We start from the raw sequence: 18,696 nt of genomic DNA on the forward strand, positions 1-18,696 counted from the left end.
GTGGCTACATAATATTGCGCGACACTTACACGAACGTATACGTATACGCGGCAGCATAAATGTGGAACGCGACGTAAAGTCACGTGCGTACATAGGTATACAGAAGGAAAAGAAAAGTGGGAAGGGAGAGGGGGGAGTGTTCTAAAGTTTGCATAACCTGATTGAAACCCGACGCCAACAGTCAGTAGCATTTCGCCCGCGGTAGAGGTTGTGGTGTGTTTCAGCGACCTGTCTCTATATTTTCTTTTCGCTCTCTCTCTCTTCCACTTTCTCTCTCAGCACCTTTGTCGCACGCTTGTAATTATACTGGGAACATTTCGTAAAAATTGTTCGTCGCGATGCGTACACGCGTTACATATTCGTCAGTGAAATGCGGTGGGTCTACTTTCGATAGCTAAAAGTTCGTCTGCTATGATACCCACGAGAAGAAGAGCTTGATACAGCGCACGTGACAGAACTTAGTGAGTAGTATTATTACTTTACTAGCGCTCCTATTATCGCCGCGAGGATGTTCCCCGATTATTTGATTTCTGATACGTGACAGACCGCGGTGATTGCGGCAATTTATTTTCAAGGTGTGTTCCGAAAGGTTACCTCTTTTTTTTTCTCTCTCAACAGTCTTCCCTTTCCGCTCGCATGTTAAAATTAATGCCGATAAAATGAACGGTTCACTTTCTATCGAGTGTAAACGATAAATCGCGATTCCGCTTTATCGAGTATCGCGATTTGTGAAGAATTATTGAGCCACCATATTTATACAGTGTAGCAACATATATCTCTCGTCGTGAAATGAAAATCGACCTCGGTACGTGGACGTACAAGTTCACGCTTCGTCGAATGTTGATAAATTATGGAATTAATCGATCTTGGCAATATGTCTCCCATTGCACAGCAATTTTTATCCGTAACTTCAATCTTTATTAAATTGTTTTCGTTCGTCATTAGGAAACCGTACACGAAACCGTACAACGGAATCACGTGGATCCCTTTACACCAAATCGAAAGTCCACGATCGATGGATCGATGTGACTCATTGCCAGATGTGACACGTCATTTTATCGCAATAAAAAGAAATTACAGTTGCATCTTGTGTGAATCAATGAAAACACGTTGTTCTTGTTATTTTACCTATAGGAAGGCGTGGCAAACTTATTCGGTATATCTTATTTATGTGTAAATATTTTTTTATCGTTTCGCTCTGTTATCGTGCAATAAATAAAAGTCAGAATGAATGTTACCAAGGAAATACGTAGCATGCTCTACGTTCTTCGACGAAGTGTAGCAATTCAAGGAACCGACGTCTAACAATGTAGAGTAAATATTCTGGAAATCTGCGTTGAAAAATTCTAGGAATGAAAATGAAACTCTTAGCAGCAAAGTCACTCGAACGAATAACGCATGTGATATCAATTTCATCAGTAATTCTACGTAGGTGCCGAACAAAATGTTAAACGACAATTTTATTAATGCAATTGTTATCTATGTATATATATGTACAATGTTGCATTGTGGTAAGCAAGCGATACAACCACGGATTTCGCATCAATATGTGAGACATTTTTTATGGACTTTGGACATTATATACATTTTTATTTTTACGGATCGCACGAAATAAAAACTCACATTGAGGCATCTTAATAAACGGACGCAACTTACCGTGTCACAAACAGTTTTGTCTGGTTTTACGTCAATCTATTATCGCGATAAACTGTTCTGTACATTCCACATATGCATACGTGGAAACTAATTGTTCCTGCATTGGATTGAATGATCTGAAATCAATCACGGTCAATAGACGCGTTTTGCTGATCTTCTTTTTGTTTTTATATATTCTTGCATTGTTATATTCCATTCTATTATTTTATAACTATTTATGTGCGTTATTTTTTTATTATTTCATATAATTTGACCGATAGTATCATATTTTGCAAACAAGGTAAAAATGCAGGCATATTCAATAATCAATTTTATATTTGATAGTAGAATCGCACTACACTTGAAACTATTATGAAAATCGCAATGTGTAATTTATAAATATAATGATTATTGATGCGTTTCAAGGTTAAATGGTGATTTACAACTAAGTATTAAATCGAAAGAAAGTTTAGGAAATGAACATATACTATATACATATTTATAAAACAAGATTAAAGGTATAGTGTGTGGCTGGTACTTCTCGCAATCATTTGAAATGAATCATACAGATAAAAATAAAAATTGCTTTATGCTAGCAAAAGGCTTAAGAAACTGAAAATTAATTTTACACGATTTTCTATCCTTTTTCCACTAACTATGAAATGACATATGTCACGCAAAGAGAGTATGCAATTTCATCACGTGCAGATATTGCACAAGAAATATGGTATATAGAAAAACTTTCAAATCTACAGTGCTGTGTACACTTTATTTTTCTCTAACCTCAAAACGTGGCGAACGATCAAAGAAAAATAATAAACAGATGGCGTTCTTCCAAGGTACAATGCATGTAATGATACAAAAAGTATCTATACATGTATGATGTAAATCCTATTGCTCACGACAGTATTCAAACACTTACATTTGCATTTCTTAATAAATCCAATACCAATGTTATTAACTGAAATGTTATTAAGTAAAATGTTTAACTATATTATTCAAGCACATCAGTTGAACCTATATATGTACATATACATATACATATATATATATATATATATATATATATATATATATATATTTATTTATTTATTTATTTATTTATTTATTTATTTATTTATTTATTACTTTAAAACTTACAAAAATATACATACTTTCATTAGCTACTGTACGCGACCAATACGAAATAACATATTAAATAATAAGTTAATAACGCATTATAACAGAGCAGTTATAAGTTATATTTCAAGGTGCAATTTATTAGTTACATACAGCCGGTTAATCAAGTATGCCAGTGATTGTTAGCTATTTTGATCTACCACTGAATAATTAATATTTAATGCTAGAGTACGATCATGATAACCATAAATTATAAATAGACTTGAAACGTAAGTGAGAAATGCTTTGAGTGATCGTTTTTAAAACGTACAATTTTTGTAGCAAAAATGTAGCAAGTTTTTTTTTGTTAGAACATTTAAATTCCGTTCGGTAATAGCAAAGTAACAAACATATGAATGTGCGCGTGGTTACAAATACATTATGTCTGCTACTATAGCAATAGAACAATAACATGACAATGATCACGTACCATTGTTTTGTTTCTTTAAGCGTTTTTCTTTCACCTTTGTTAAGAATGCAACATACTATATAAGGACATGTATCTACGATCTGAACAGATCGATAAGTAACGTAGCACGACTTTCACAAAGGTTGATCATTATGCAGTGAGTTCTAGACTGATTGTATATTTCTTTCTCCACACTTTTACGTCCTTTTTCATTCTTCGTACAAAAGCTTTGTTGCTTTATTATTAGCACTCTTTTGTTCCATCGCGTAAAATTATTTTTCATAAACTGCCAGGACTCGCAAATTACACTTAATAGCACGCATTAGAAATAACATTATCAGTTGAAAAATATTGTCTAGCCATTAATTATTCCAATCGACAAAACGCGTAACATTTGATATTTACTTTATGAGTAATGTGCATACAATGTACACTAACGTCTTTTAATGTGTGCATTATGTTGTGTCGCATTATATAAGATTTTTAAAATGACACAAACTAAAGTCCGCTAGCGAATTATGTATCTCAATGGTGAATCTATATGAATTTCAGAATAAATAATATATTTTTATAATATTGATTTCCGCGAGAGCATAGTACTGTCGAATTAGTTAAAAATAGTGAAACGAATCGCCTTTATTCATTTCTTTATAAAGTAATAACCCGGAAATATATAGGTAAATAGCTATCGCGTATTTTAGAACTGTTACTGAATATCGAGCGCAAACTTATACAAGGTGATGCTTGAATGATTGATCAAACGTTGAGGTCATTCTCTACTTTTCATAGTATTAAACGATACACATACTTTTATCAATTTCTAATAGTCATGTATCGTAAAATTAACTATACGACGAGATTTATCAAAATACAAAGTAAAATATTAAAATAAAATCCACATTAAAAGGTTTTTTATTTACTTTCGCTTATAAGAGAAACTGCTTGGATAATTTAAAATTTATTTAGGTGTAGAAGGTGAAATAGGAGTATTTGTTGTAATTTTAACAAAAATTTGGAAAAAATTTAGAACGATCTTAGTTCTAGCTCAGGGACACTGAAGGAGAGATTGAACTGTGTCCAAGCAAAGCACGTTGTACAAGTTATCTAAATGCAATTCTATTTCCGAATACTTATTTTTAAAAAATTGCTGCTTCGCAGCCAAATACGTAGATATTCGCGCGTACAGTTTAAATTACTGAGATCCTACAGCTTTACAATTCCTAGATATTGCCTCTCTTAATGTGACGGAACAGTAACGGCAAGAAAATAAAGGAATAAGTCGTAATTTATTTGAATTGAAAAAATATAATTGCACACCTTGATAAACGTATATTTACAATATAGTGCTAAAATATGCGCGACCGCTGAAAAACCTTAACAATATTTTTTAAACGATCTCTGGCAGCTATTTTTAAAGATGAGAATCGTTGAAAGACTTCATGTATTTTTATTAAATGCAACGTCAGTGCTAATGTGCTAGATTATTCCTGTCATATTCGACCTTGTATAACCTTGAACATTTATTGTGCCGTTGAACTGATCTTGAAAGTCATTCGTGTATCGTATTTAGAACGAAAGACTTTTAGTATGGAGGAAATTAAAATTATTATAGAAACAAAAAGAGGATGAACGTTAAATATTAATAAATATAAGTGTATTCGTATTAATTCCAACTTTTAATAACATTTCATATCATAACGTCGCTTAATACATTATACAATGGCAAATACAAAAGTAAATAAACTTAAAAAAAAATATGTATAAATTTCAGTAACACGTTCATACTTTTTATCCTAATTCATTCTTTATATTTTCATTATTGGAACATATTTAACATTAGTTTCATCTTTTATGAATCTGTTTTTCTTCTTAGAAGTGTTTGAATAAGATGGATTCATTATCTCACTTGTTATATTCATCTGTGATGTATCAACAACGTAAATAAATTTCTGATTTTTACGTCTGATAAATTGTACGAATACTGTGAAACGTAAAAGCGCGTATTGCTTAAAATAAGTTAGAAACCTCGTACCGTCGTCGTGAACAATAACAATTCTGACAATCATTTCAGTTAGGAAAAGAAAAAACAACAAATGTATAAAGCGTACAACTAATTGTAAGAGATACGAGAAATATTGTATATTTAATGTCGTACACGATAGTTACTGAATCTTTAGCCGGTGTGCAAATACCTCTGACGGAGAAATATTGATTTCTTCATTTGTACCGATACATTACTAACTCGAAGAGGTATACATTAAGCCCTGCTGAAAGAATCTTTAGAAAACAAGCCAACGTAGGATTAGTTTTCGCAATTCATTAAAGCTCTAAAAAGAAAAGCACAACGTGAATTTGAACACAAGCGGCAAGCAGACGTTCTAAGTATATAAATGTTCCGCGGGTGGGAGTTGCGCGAAAAGAAATTTCGAGCATGACGTAATTATACATATATTTTGAGCTAAATTTCTCCACTTATGCAAAGAATATGTAAGTTGTAGAGTATGTAATCTTTTGATGATTCTCGGCACGATCATCAAGTACGCGTTAATTAAATTACACTGTTGACATTGTTTCAATTACATATTTTTTTAAATTAAATCCGGCTATTACACACTGTGGACGTATCATGAATCGTTGTTTAATATAACATGTATATGCATGGTATTTCTTTTCTAAAAGAAGAACATCCAGATAACTGTTTATCGCCTAATTGTACAATATTACGCGAAAGTTTCAGTTATAGTGAGAAAAAGCAAGGTCATGGCATTAAACAAATATGTAGTGATATGCATTGAGAATGGATTAATGATAATTGATACTAGTGATATGGTATAGACCGTGGTGTGGTATTAATCACGTAAGAATTCGAAGTTTAATAGTAAAACAAATGAAGTAGAGGCACTAACATTTTATTAGTTGGAATATTGATTCTACGGTAAAGTGTGTTGGTTTAACAATAATCAATTTTAAACGAAATAAGTACTTGTTATTAAATTTATTAAAAGTTCGTGCTATGTTTACCATTCCTATGTATCAATTGAATCTATTTGTTATTTACATTTTAATCAAAAGAAATACTTTAAATGATTCTCTAAAAACAAACGCTCTTGTATATTTATAACAGTCCTTGAAATATATTTTTAGAAGAAATAAAAATGTAATTACGCATAATGCCACTATAATTAGAGTTTGAAGATAATAATCACGTAAGAAACATAATTTTATGTAACAAAACTAATTTCATCATCTATTAATTATAAAGAAACACAGTCCACTAGCTAGAAGATAAATAAAGCAATAAATTTTAAGGTGAAAGTAATTTCTTCTTAAACTATGACTTCTAAATTTTATTACGATTTTAACATAAAGTACTTCCCATAATTGTTACGAATACGAAAATAAGAGATCGTGATTCTTAGCAGCCTTATAATAACAAACGTCATGGCTTGCTACGACTCTTGATTTTATTGCACACTTTTCACGTTTGAATGAAATTGAACCTAATATTTTAATATCGCGCAACGTTATATCTGTTTCTAGAATGTAATATAAGATGTAACTTAAGAAACGAATGATTCGACAAAATAGACTCAATTAACACGGTTATAAAAGCATTAACCACAACACGATTAATTTGAGTAAAAGATTGCATTCGTAGATTTCACACATGTTTACATGTTTACATATGTGTGATTGCACAAAGAATCGATACCTTAATTATTTCTTATATGAAAAGCTAATTAATTTAGTATAAAAATAAACATTTTATAGCATTGAAGTATTATCACAAAATCTTTACAAAAGCTTCATTTAATATACTAAAGATTATATTTTATTCATATGATTTCTAACTAGAATTTACAGAATGTTTTCATTATATTCTAAAACTATAAAAAATTGATACATGAGTACACATGTAAAACGTAGTACAGGCACATCATTTTGCATTGAGTAGTTTCCTCTTTTAATGCGTCACAACTTTTATCATAGTTCCCCCCTGTGTTTGGTAGTCGATGCGAACACTTTTTTTAACGAGTATTTCCTGTTATCCGCTATTACCCTTCTTCAGATCGAATGTGTTAAAATCTTTTATATATTTCAATAGATAACGAATAAAATAATAGCACGAACGTCATTTAAATATATAATAACGAAGAAAAATTTGTTTATGTATCTATTACTATTTCAAATGAAGGAAGTAGTAGCTCTTAAGAACTACATAAATCAGTTATTTTATTGACCTCCACAAACGCTTCTCCGGCCAAAGAAAACGATACTTTAGGAGTCATATTTTATAGCTATTGTTCTCAGAAATATGTCGTTGAAAATTAACGCATGCAAATTATTGTATTTAACATTCAAAATATAACATCTCGATGGAAAGCCTTTGAAAGGTGTACGCTAATTTATTGCGCGCCGTACATGGTGATAACTGAAATTTATTAGTAAACACGAGAGAAACGACAAGAATTTCGCAACTAATCGACTCCTTTATCGTACAACCTAAAGTATTTAAAAATTTTCAACTTAGTTAATATACATTAAAAACAGTTACACGAGGAAACATAAAAATTTGATTACTGTATCTTTTGGTGATGTTATCTTTAATACTACTGTTATATTTTTGTTAGAAAAAAGTGGCAGGGAATTATTTTTATTCAACAGCATATCGTTTATGTTTGGCTCAGTATGGCCGACAGGAAGTAACTACTCAAAATTTGGTGTAACCCAATTTGAATAAAAATATTCCCACACTTGCGTTATATAAAATATTCTTCACTTATTAACAACTCCATCCGTTAACATTATTGATAATTCGTTTGCTGTCGTGCGTGAAATTGCGAAAATAATGTTTGTCAAATTGCAGCAGACTCACAATCTGTTTGAATTAGGAGTTCTACTGAGCTATTGCTGTCGTCACTTCCGCGTTCGGCAGCCACGGCGTTGCCAGATCGACCATTGTTTCACTCGCGAAGGAAGAACTACTGCGGTGTGGGTAGTGTTGTGCTCGTGGTCCATTCGAATCGGTTAAAGTAGTTGTGCTGTGCCGTGAACAGACGAATTATGACAAGTTCGGTAAAAAATATGGAACGACTGCCTTGGGCATTCGTCAAATAACACGCACTTGTACGAGGTGAATACCAGGCTGCCAATCAAGCTTCGCAAGTAAATCCCACCGAGCTTTTTCAACACTATTGGTAAACTAACATTTTCACGGATAAAGGGCTTCAATGTGTAAAGTCAATTCGAATTTAACGATCGAACGAATTCCTAATTTCGGAAACATTTTATTGAATCTTTCCCCGTTACCTTTTTCCCATCTCCGACATATTGTACGAAAGTTGTTTTGTGACATTCTTACAGCGGTGTATCTTTACGTACGTCATTTTCTAGAAAAAGTTACAAAAATGCCTGTGTAATCGTGATTTGGCAACGGCTAGCAAAAAAGTTGCAGATACATCAGCAGTTTGTACATTGTACCGAATTCACATGTTATTACACCTATAACATGAAATAGAAATTTTAGCACGCCTGTTAATATATTGCTGACATGTGTTTTCCTAATACGGTGTTGAATTCAATATTAAGTAACCTGGGGATTATATCTTTGATTGCTAAGAAAAAATGACAATGTTTTTTGCCTGTTTGTTTCATGTAGTTATGTTTCCCCATTCGTATACCAGTATTTAGGCTATATTTTATATCGCACATTGTACATCACTGTGCTATATTTTACTAGCGCAAAATATGTTAACATACTCATGATGCTGCAGTAATTTACTGTTAATATATACTGATATAAAATTATTACAGAATACTCTTCTAAAGTATTAGATACAATTAATATACAATAACTATAACACAAAATTATCTTTCTTAGTTTCCTAATTTTATCAAAATTAAATTTTAAACTTTTTCTACTTTTAATTTTAACACACAATCTCTCAACTAAAGATTGCCAATTATTAAACAATACAATTTTATATTTTATATAACTTTTAATTTGGAGCTTAATATAATTATACTTAAATATTCTTAATCGGTACGTATAATATTATAAATCAAAATGAATAAACAAAACAGTCTTTTTTTAACTCCATAGAAAATATTAATGATTCCAAAATATTAAAGAAATATTTTTATCCATAAATTTAACAGTTTTTATTTTAACAATTTTAACTTATAATTTATACATAAACAGTCATGAACATAACTGTCTAAATTGTAGAGTTTTGAAATATTTTATAGACATTATTAAATATAAAGATATAAGTGAAGAACTTTCACAAATTGTTTCACATATTTTCATGGAATTCGCACAGATACAGATAGATCACATAGTAGATGGGTCGCCAATAAGTTCGATGAGTATATAATTGACAATAAATTTGTATAATTTAATATAACTGTGATAACTATATTAATGCTTGTGATTTCTTTTAAACAAATATATAGAAGATCACTATCTTCTTAAGAATTAATTTAATTTCAAATTTTTAGATGTAGGTATAAATTTTCCTAATTGACCAATTTAGATATCCTCTTAAAACTTTTGAAAGAGTTTAATGGTACTTAAAAATTCTAAAATATATAAATTATCCATTCTAAATGTTATAATAGCAGATTATATTCACATATATTTAAAATATGAAATAAATATTTAAAGCATTGCTAAGAAAATTAATTAAACCTTCATAAAATTGCTAGGAATGTACTAAATAATATATAAATAATAAAAGTGTAATTAGTATCAGTTTCTAGTAAAAAAATATTTTGAAGAGAAATTTTGATTTAATTATCAATTTTACCTTTTAGAATATAATTTCCCCTATTGATTGCTATTGTAAATATTTCCTAGCAAAACCCTACAGCAGGTCCCTTATTACAGAAAATTAGCTGATGTGAATTGAACACACCTTGAAAAACACAGAAAATTGAAAGAGAAAAACAGTGAGAAAAAAAGTAAACGTAGTAATATGCAGCGGATATGGTTTGTAGAGAACAAAGAGGAGGAGGAATTCAAGCGGGTAGAGAAGCCACGTGAGACTAGTTTCATCGAGGTGGCGACTGAACATACAGCAGACATGAGGGGATCTAAAAGGGACTGGATATTTAGGGTCCAGGTAATTAATAGCAATCTTTCTTACTCTTGTTATCTATATTTCTTATTTTTTTTCTAAATTTATTATTTAATTAGGTACATAAATTAGAAAAAACTGAGGTTTTATACGTCGTGGGTAATTTACCTGAATTGGGTGCTTGGAATCACAATCAAGCACTTCAGTTGTCACAAGAACATGGCAGTCGGGATTCTCCTATACTTTTTGATAGTAATAGTAGCGGGGAATTTTATAATGACGATGGACATAATGCTGGAGATAACTTATTTGGTGAAGATGATGAGTAAGTGAACATATATGTTTTTCTTTCTAGTTATTCAATAGAGTTTTAAGTCTTTACTTAACTATTCTTGATTCTTTATTCTTTTCTGTTTTCCATTTGCCTTACTTTAACATTAAAACAATCAGATGCACAATAATGACAGATTTGTCAAATTACAATATAAAATTTCATGAATAATAACAAACTTCTATAAATTTCAGAGGTGGACAAATATTTTCGCAAAAAGTTGCACTTCCCATAGATGCTGACATAGAGTTTCGATATTTTGTTGCTGTCATCTGTCAATCTAATGGTACTAAAAATTCAGCCAAGACTCTCATTATTCGCAGATGGGAGACTCATATGACACCACGCCTTATCAAAAAGAACAGTATGTAGTCATATATAAGTAATCAATCTAGAAATAATATTTCCAGTTTTTATTACAAAATTATTTAAAATACTTTGTTATAGCACCTAGCAATTTTACTAGTGATGCATTGCCAGATCCGGATAAATTCGGTTATTACAATGGCTACTGCAAAATTGAACGGGGCTGGTTGACCGACGAAACTGTGATACAATTTAAGCTTTTTAATAACCCAATTAAATTGTGGAAGAATCGACTACAAAATAAAAAAGTGCACATTAAGGCATGTTCGTTATAATTACTTATTTGTATATATTCGTATTTAAAAATTCATATTTAATTTTTTTTTAATACAGATGACACCTGTAAATCTAGTTAGGCACAGTTCCTTAGAATTGCAACAATTTGGGGGTGATTGTGTAGATGATAGTCTTTCTATGGATACACAAGATATTGTTGATCAACCTGCTTTTAGTATTACAGAAATTGCGGTATGTATAAATTTTTTTTATTTGTAATTTACATAATTTACAATCATATGTTAATGCTAATATATTTGTATGATAATTTTAGGCAATGAATGATGAAGAAGCTCGTCTCAAGATACAGGAGCAATTTGGCCGAGCTTACGATGAAGACGAATTTATTATCTTCAATGTCGCGGTGCGATATCCTGAAACCATCGTAAGTAATCACATGCAATTGACTCATCAAGAGATCATAGTAAATACACAACTTGATGAATAACCATTGGTTGGTATTTATTGCTTGCATTGCTTGTAATTCTTATAACATTACATTATGTACTTAGGACAGTTCTCCGACCTTCCGATTCCAAATCAACCTTTTCCATCTGTCATATGATCACTGCTACAGTGTTCTGCAAATGGAAGTAATCAAAGGCATTATCATCAGTAATACACATATATCAACTAGTTGTATAAAAAAATTAGGAAACAAAATATGCGATGTCTTCTTTTGGTTTATTACTCTAACACTAAATGACAAAAGTACATCTTTGTTTCATATAAATATGGCAGGTAAAATAATGAATGGTAAAAGCAAAACAAAAATTAGTAAAAATTATAAATATGGCAGAGCAATAAATGACGAACTAGTGGTAATTCAAAGAAAAAAAAATTAGACACACTAAAGATACGCATTGACCATACCATGTGAGTTTTCAGTAGACCACGAGTAGGCTGGCCACGTCTTCTCTCGCGACTTGTTCAGATTATTATGGTAAAAGATAATTAAACTTGTTCAGCAGCTATTGCCCTCCTTGGAAACCAGAAGCGATGTCACACGCACTGGCCTGGAACGAAGACAACCGTCAGCTTTGTACAAAGCAAGACCTACTGGTGCAAATGACGATGCTAACATGCAATCTGATGTGTCGATGCTAAAAAAGCATCGTCTACCACTTTACATCTGTGTCACATGACATCACACAGAGATATGATGGTTTTGATTGTCGTTTGCCCTACCGCACCTATCCTAGGGCTTAGTCTCTCGTAAATCAATAAAATTTTTCTGAAGTACGCATCGCAATTGTTGTGATTGAAGTTTTGAATTGAGAGTTCGATTCGCAATATCACGCGATGATCTATTTATTGTACGAGATCACGGTTTACGTGAGTCGCAGCCATCCTAAGCAACCCTAAGAGATTTAGAGATATCAACGCTGTCACACCTCATATCCATCTGTGTGCGTCGAAAATGGTGAGGCTCCCATCACTCCTATATCCTTTTAGTGTATTACTAATAATTTTCTAGCTCTGACCAACTCTACTGTACCGTACGTGACACCGCTGCGCAGCCAATGCCAGGCTTATGCTGTCAGAATCTTCTGAATCTGAATTACAAACAACTCACAGAACTTGTTATCGAAATTTAATACTGAATGATCAGCAGGTGTTGCGGGATACGCGTCACCAAGCAGAGTACAGCAATTTGGCAATTATTGGTCTGGTTCATTGCTAGATTATGTAGGAAATAAATTATCGTTCTTTGTTCTGCCATTATTAGTAATTTGTTGCTCTTGCCTACAAATTATTTAAAACTGCCAAAAAAAAGTTGAAAGAGCGAAAGATGTACAAATGTTTGAAATAATATAGTTTAATTCCTACGATTTTTAGTGATCAAGGATCGTAAATAATATGCCATCAAATTGTACCGCATTTTATTAGAATCTCTAATTCTTTTATTCTCAGATTAGAAAAATATTCAGATTAAAAAATTTCTTCGATCCAAAATGTCCTTGATCATTGGACTTTAATTAAATGTTGAAGCAAGCTCTATAATGGATGAGCAAAATACTGATGCAAGCGTATTGGTGTTGTTATAAATAGTAGTATTTTTCTGCGTATATTAAATAGACTGTTTTTTCAGGCATATTTAGTGGACTACTACGTGTACAGCTCAAGATGTTTTCCAGGAGAACCACCAAGTCATATCGGTTTCAGCTACATCTTACCTAGCACATTACAACCTAGTGTTGGACTGTTGACTGTACCAATTACAAGTACAAAACATAGACCAATTGGTATGAACATTGTGTTTTATACTGTTATAATTTTACTAAAATTTATTTATTTATTTATTTATTACGGTTGTGTATAATTTACTTTCTTGTTTCTTTGCTTTTAGGACAACTTACAGTAGAATACGTTGTGATAAAACCAATTCCGGATTATCCATGGGATATGAGTATTTCATATGCAAAACATTGGGAACAACGGTGGTCTGGCTTAGATGTGGGACACAGAGGGCTGGGTACATCTTTCCAAACAAAAAAGTGTGTTTATATCTTTAAACTCATTTACAAAATTGAGTTAAATTTTTTTGTTACATTGCTACAACTTACATATTCTAATATATTTTTAGCTGTGCTAACGTACGTGAAAATACGATAGCTTCTTTAAAGACTGCGTCGTATCATGGAGCTGATATGGTCGAATTTGACGTCCAATTGTCTAAAGATCATATACCAGTAATTTACCACGATTTCTATGTATCTATTTCACTAAAACGCAAAAAACAAATCGAGGCTATGGATATGCTGGAGATACCTGTTAAGGATCTTACACTAGAACAGCTACATTTATTAAAGGTAATCTTTATGAATATAAATAATGTATTCTGCATACAATTAAATTTTAAATGTCATATGATTTATACTATTAACTTTGTCATCAAATGTATACCTTTATATATTTATAGTTGTTTATAGATTTCAATATCCTCAACATGTATTCAATGGATTTTACTTTTTTTATTTTGTTATATAGAATTTATGGTTCCTGAACATGTAAGGAACGATTAAAATTTTTTTTTTTTTAATTTTTAATTTTATGTATATATTACATGTGATTAGATAAAAAAAACTACTAAGTACATTACGATATTAATTTTATCAATTTTAAAGAATTACTAATAAAAGAAAGCATTATGTACTTCTAACTGCATAACCTTACATTAATTTGATTAATTGCATCTAATATAATCTTTCATTTATCATTAACCAACAAAATGCGGCTTCTTAATAATTGTTGCGCGTATTAACATTTCGCTTTTTATGTCCTTTTTTTGTATTGATGGAGGGAAATCGATCACATCAAAGGTTGTATCGTATGTAGATATACTACATACAATCATGAACTCGTAGGTGTAACATACCTATTCGTATTTGTCTTTGTTTTAATATTCAACAGGATTTTTATTACCCGAAGGACTCGTTGGGTAAGGTGCTGTATTTCGTTGATAAACCTGAGCAGGGGGTTAACCAACTGGTGAGCTTTCATATCGCTTGCACCGCCTAACTCGTCGCCAAAACGTATAACCAATTTAGTCATTGAAAAGAACTCGATGCATGCTTGTTTAAAATCTATTTTAAAACCAACTAAAATTGACTTCTAAAATCGCATCATAGTGCTACGATATACCGTATATTATACGCTTCGATTAAAAACTAAAGGCTTAATAAATCTTAGTAATGTAAAAATTGTCAAGGTAAAATTAAAGAGTATTCTCTTTAAAAACGTAATATTATCAAATAACGGTTTTCTACAAAAATGCTTCTAAGGACTTTAAAGATTATTTTAGACAATATTTCACCAGTTTCATTCCCCTGTTACTTCACGTATTTGCATATTTGCGCGTAAACGCGAAACTCCTCATCGAAAGAAAATGTATAAAAGACACATTATATCACAGCATGTGAATAATATCATGAATATATTCATTTTAATATATTCACATGACTTGAGAGTGTTTGCTTTCGTTTGGCTTCGAAATGTCTCCTACGTCAAACATCATGCAACTTTTACCAATTTTATAATCTAACAGAGTTACGTTGAAGGACAATTCCATTTTGCGCACTCCTTATAAACCAAATTTTCCTTACAGGTTTACCACGTGGCCGAAGGTCGAGAAAAAAATCCAAGATTCTTCGATGAAGATCTAGAAGATCATCAGCCTTTCCCTACATTGCAGACTGTACTTCAAGAATTGGAACAACACGTAGGATGTAATATCGAGATTAAGTGGACTATGCAGTTGAAGGTGAAAATAATGAATTTTCTTATCTTTCATTTGTTAAAAAAAATATTGTTTATTATATTATGAAAATCGTAACATATATACGTAGGACGGCACGTTCGAGCTCAATCATCCGTTCGACCTCAATTTGTATTTGGATATTATACTAAAAGTCGTTCTTGAATACGGAGGAGATAGAAAAATTGTTTTCTCATCATTTAACCCAGATATCTGTGCCATGATTCGTCTTAAGCAAAATAAGTATCCGGTAGTATTCTTGACACAAGGTGTAACCTCGAAGTATCCTACTTACCACGATCCAAGATGTCAAACAATACCAATGGCTGTTAGACATGCATTGGCTGCTGACATCTTAGGGATTAATGTTCACACCGAAGATATTCTTAGAGATCCGACGCAAGTTAAGTTCGTTAAGGACGCTGGATTGATCATTTTTTGTTGGGGGGACGACAATAACGATAAGGACACAATTCAACATTTGAAGAAACTTGGTTTGCACGCAGTTATTTATGACAAGTGAGGAATTTTTTAACATAAAAACTATTTTCCCTTAAACAGAAGTTTATATCATTTGACATTTTCTGCAGAATCGATGAGTACAATGCAAAAGAAGTCAAAGAAAGCATATTCTTGGTTGATGCTAGAGAAAATCAAAAGGCACTAATTGCTTTGGCTCAATGCAATCAAAGCTGTCCACCGCAGCCTCAAATTACCAATTCCTTAAACACGGAAACGGTTAGTAATAACATTTACGCATATATTAACAACTAAAAATTTACATTTACAGTTTACTATAAGAAACGCAAAAATTAAAAGAAAAAAGGGAACTTAGATGTTCGAAAAAGTAATTACAAATTATGGTTTTATAAATACAAAAAAAAACTATTTTAATAGAGCTAGTAGTAAAAGTAAAAGAAATTGAACACATCTAATTTTCTTTTTTAGAATTACTACATGGATGTCGATAAATCCCACAACATGGTTACGACTACGTCATCTGCAAGCTCGATCACGTCTTTTGGTAAGAACAGTATTGGTGGCGATAATATCTATCCAGTGTCGACCGTTAAATTACCAAGTACGTGCGATCCTCAGGAGAGCAAAGAAATCAGTGAGATGACAAAAGATTTCAGTATATGCGCAAAATCATTCGGGCATTCGGTTAAAGCTAAAAGTATCTCAGACTTAGTTTGCGGTGAAACGACAACGCTATCGGAGATCTGTGGGGAAGACGAGTCTGCGAAGGACTGTCTCTGATGTTTCTCCTTCAAGAAGCCGTTCATGTCATGTTTTGACGCAGAAGACGTTTAGAAAAGGACCTATCACCAAGAAACGGGAGAAATAGTTAAAGGAAACTTTTTTTGTAACTCATAATTTACTGTAATCTTTACATCAAACAGGGTTAAACCAAGTTCAGGTTTAGCCGACAGAGTCCTAGGATCCGGAAAATTGGATCACTTAACGGCCATTACACGGAGTGTATTCATTTATCGATGCACAAGAAAGACGACCGATTGTATTTTTCACATGCCATTTTTATCATTCCCGCGATCGGTCGACTTAATTGTCCATTTTGTATTATGTCTTACGTAAAACTCTATACAATGGCCTTTTTTTAAATGCTGATCAAAGTCCAATGTTGGCTGTAAAAAATGTCGGTTTCCGTTATTCTGCCTGTGGCAGATAAATACGGGAATTGCAAGTTTTTAGTACAAATATCTTCGATACTTTCATTTAGTTCATACAAAAAGAAGTCATCAGCCCCTCATATTCCTTCCTTTATTAATTAAACATTAATTTAAACAAACACGAATTGACAGAGACATGAACAAATATATGACGTAACGAGTATGTATTTTCTTTCTTTTGATAAATAATTCAGACAAAATTTGAATGAAACATGCGATTTTGTTTTGACAGCTTTGAATTGATAAAGCTGCAGGATAACTATTTTCAACAGATATAGTGTACGTTCATATATATTTATTTATGTTTCAAAAGTATTTTTAATACTATATTAGAAAAGTATAAAGGATAGAAAAAAATTTCTTCATTAAACGAAAGATTTCTCTTCAAAGAAACAATACTTGTGTGCGCGAGTGTAAAAGTATAAAAGAAAAAGGAAAAAAAAACTATTTCTTTCTAGATTAAATAATATGGTGATTATTATAAATAATCTCTTCATCTTCGTATGATAGTTACCTTAAACAATTCGATATAATTTCTTCCCTTTTTTTTCTTTTGATAAATGAATACAATTATTGTGAAATTAAGAAGAAACATCACCATCCATTCGCTTTATAGATAAACCTTTTTTTGTTCCGGCTTCAATGTCCGATCGATCTTGTAATAACTGCATCAGTGACAAAATAAGTAACATGCGAATATCTTTTCAAAGTTTTTGAACAGAGAAGATAATTTATACCGCTATACCGCATTGGTAGTACGCTATACTACTCTAGAGAGCGATTGTATCAATCGTTGAGATTCTGGTAATACACAGAATATCTGTTGATGGTTTAGAGAAGTATACTGCATATGTTATGGGATCACGTACGCAAGTGCACACGTGTATCGTGCCGTCAAAAACCGGGGTTACTGATTTTTTCTATTGTCATAGAGGCTATTGCATTGTAATAAACCAGTTGACGGACATTAATTGGTTCGATATGTTTGTAATTAAAATACATCGGTAGAATTTTGCAAATTCTGACACCATACACATAATTTAACACATTACAGTCTTCAAGTGTATACTGATAAACATCATATATATTTCAGATTTCTAATCACGTGTTTGTTTCTGTCTTTCCCTGTTAAATTTTTATTTTATTATATTTATGCAGCCAGTAATTATAAAAGTATATAAGTAAATCCGGTTTATAAAAGTTCGATAAAAGTATTCATATAAAAAACTTAATAAAAATTATCTTTACATTTACATTTGAGGATTAAACTCGATTAGTAGAAGGTACCTGACTCAAGAATAGATACTAAATACTGTATGTATATGGTAAATGCTTAATAGATCGTTTACTTACGTCAAATAATTATGTAGCAATAAATATCTATTTTATTTATTTAAAATATTTACGTTAATAATAAATATTGAATCAAAAAAAGTTTTTAAATTCCCTCGAATGTTTTTTGCAGCTTTTACTTTTTAATTAAGTATACTTAA

The 18,696-nt window shown here is 31.6% G+C and overlaps 1 protein-coding gene across 7 annotated transcripts; it reads left to right on the forward strand.

Moving 5' to 3' along the window:
* The first annotated feature begins 273 nt into the window (after positions 1-273).
* LOC143426266 (glycerophosphocholine phosphodiesterase GPCPD1) lies at positions 274-18,307 on the forward strand. 7 transcript variants are annotated; one of them, XM_076899599.1, is made up of 16 exons: positions 8,162-8,400; positions 10,092-10,326; positions 10,401-10,606; positions 10,807-10,976; positions 11,060-11,238; positions 11,312-11,446; positions 11,529-11,639; positions 13,347-13,500; positions 13,605-13,752; positions 13,842-14,067; positions 14,669-14,746; positions 15,363-15,518; positions 15,604-16,031; positions 16,103-16,250; positions 16,461-16,536; positions 16,611-16,775. In XM_076899599.1, exons 2-16 carry the CDS (start codon positions 10,180-10,182, stop codon positions 16,628-16,630), a joined length of 2,382 nt encoding a protein of 793 aa, XP_076755714.1. In that variant the 5' UTR covers positions 8,162-8,400; positions 10,092-10,179; the 3' UTR covers positions 16,631-16,775. The 7 variants fall into 7 exon arrangements, with proteins under 7 accessions (XP_076755711.1, XP_076755714.1, XP_076755708.1 ...); XM_076899596.1 differs by lacking the exon at positions 8,162-8,400 and adding an exon at positions 274-461 and having other exon boundaries at positions 10,202-10,326; positions 16,461-18,307; XM_076899593.1 differs by having other exon boundaries at positions 16,461-18,307.
* The last annotated feature ends 389 nt before the right edge of the window (positions 18,308-18,696 follow it).

Source organism: Xylocopa sonorina, chromosome 8 (assembly GCF_050948175.1).
Source record: "Xylocopa sonorina isolate GNS202 chromosome 8, iyXylSono1_principal, whole genome shotgun sequence".
NCBI lineage: Eukaryota > Metazoa > Arthropoda > Insecta > Hymenoptera > Apidae > Xylocopa > Xylocopa sonorina.

Excerpts from the sequence above, each read along its gene's own strand:
- LOC143426266 (XM_076899593.1), top strand. The coding sequence starts at position 10,180 with ATGCAGCGGATATGGTTTGTAGAGAACAAAGAGGAGGAGGAATTCAAG. Across the intron at positions 15,519-15,603 it reads AGTGGACTATGCAGTTGAAG|GACGGCACGTTCGAGCTCAA; the intron begins GTGAAAATAATG and ends ATATATACGTAG. Across the intron at positions 16,032-16,102 it reads CACGCAGTTATTTATGACAA|AATCGATGAGTACAATGCAA; the intron begins GTGAGGAATTTT and ends CATTTTCTGCAG.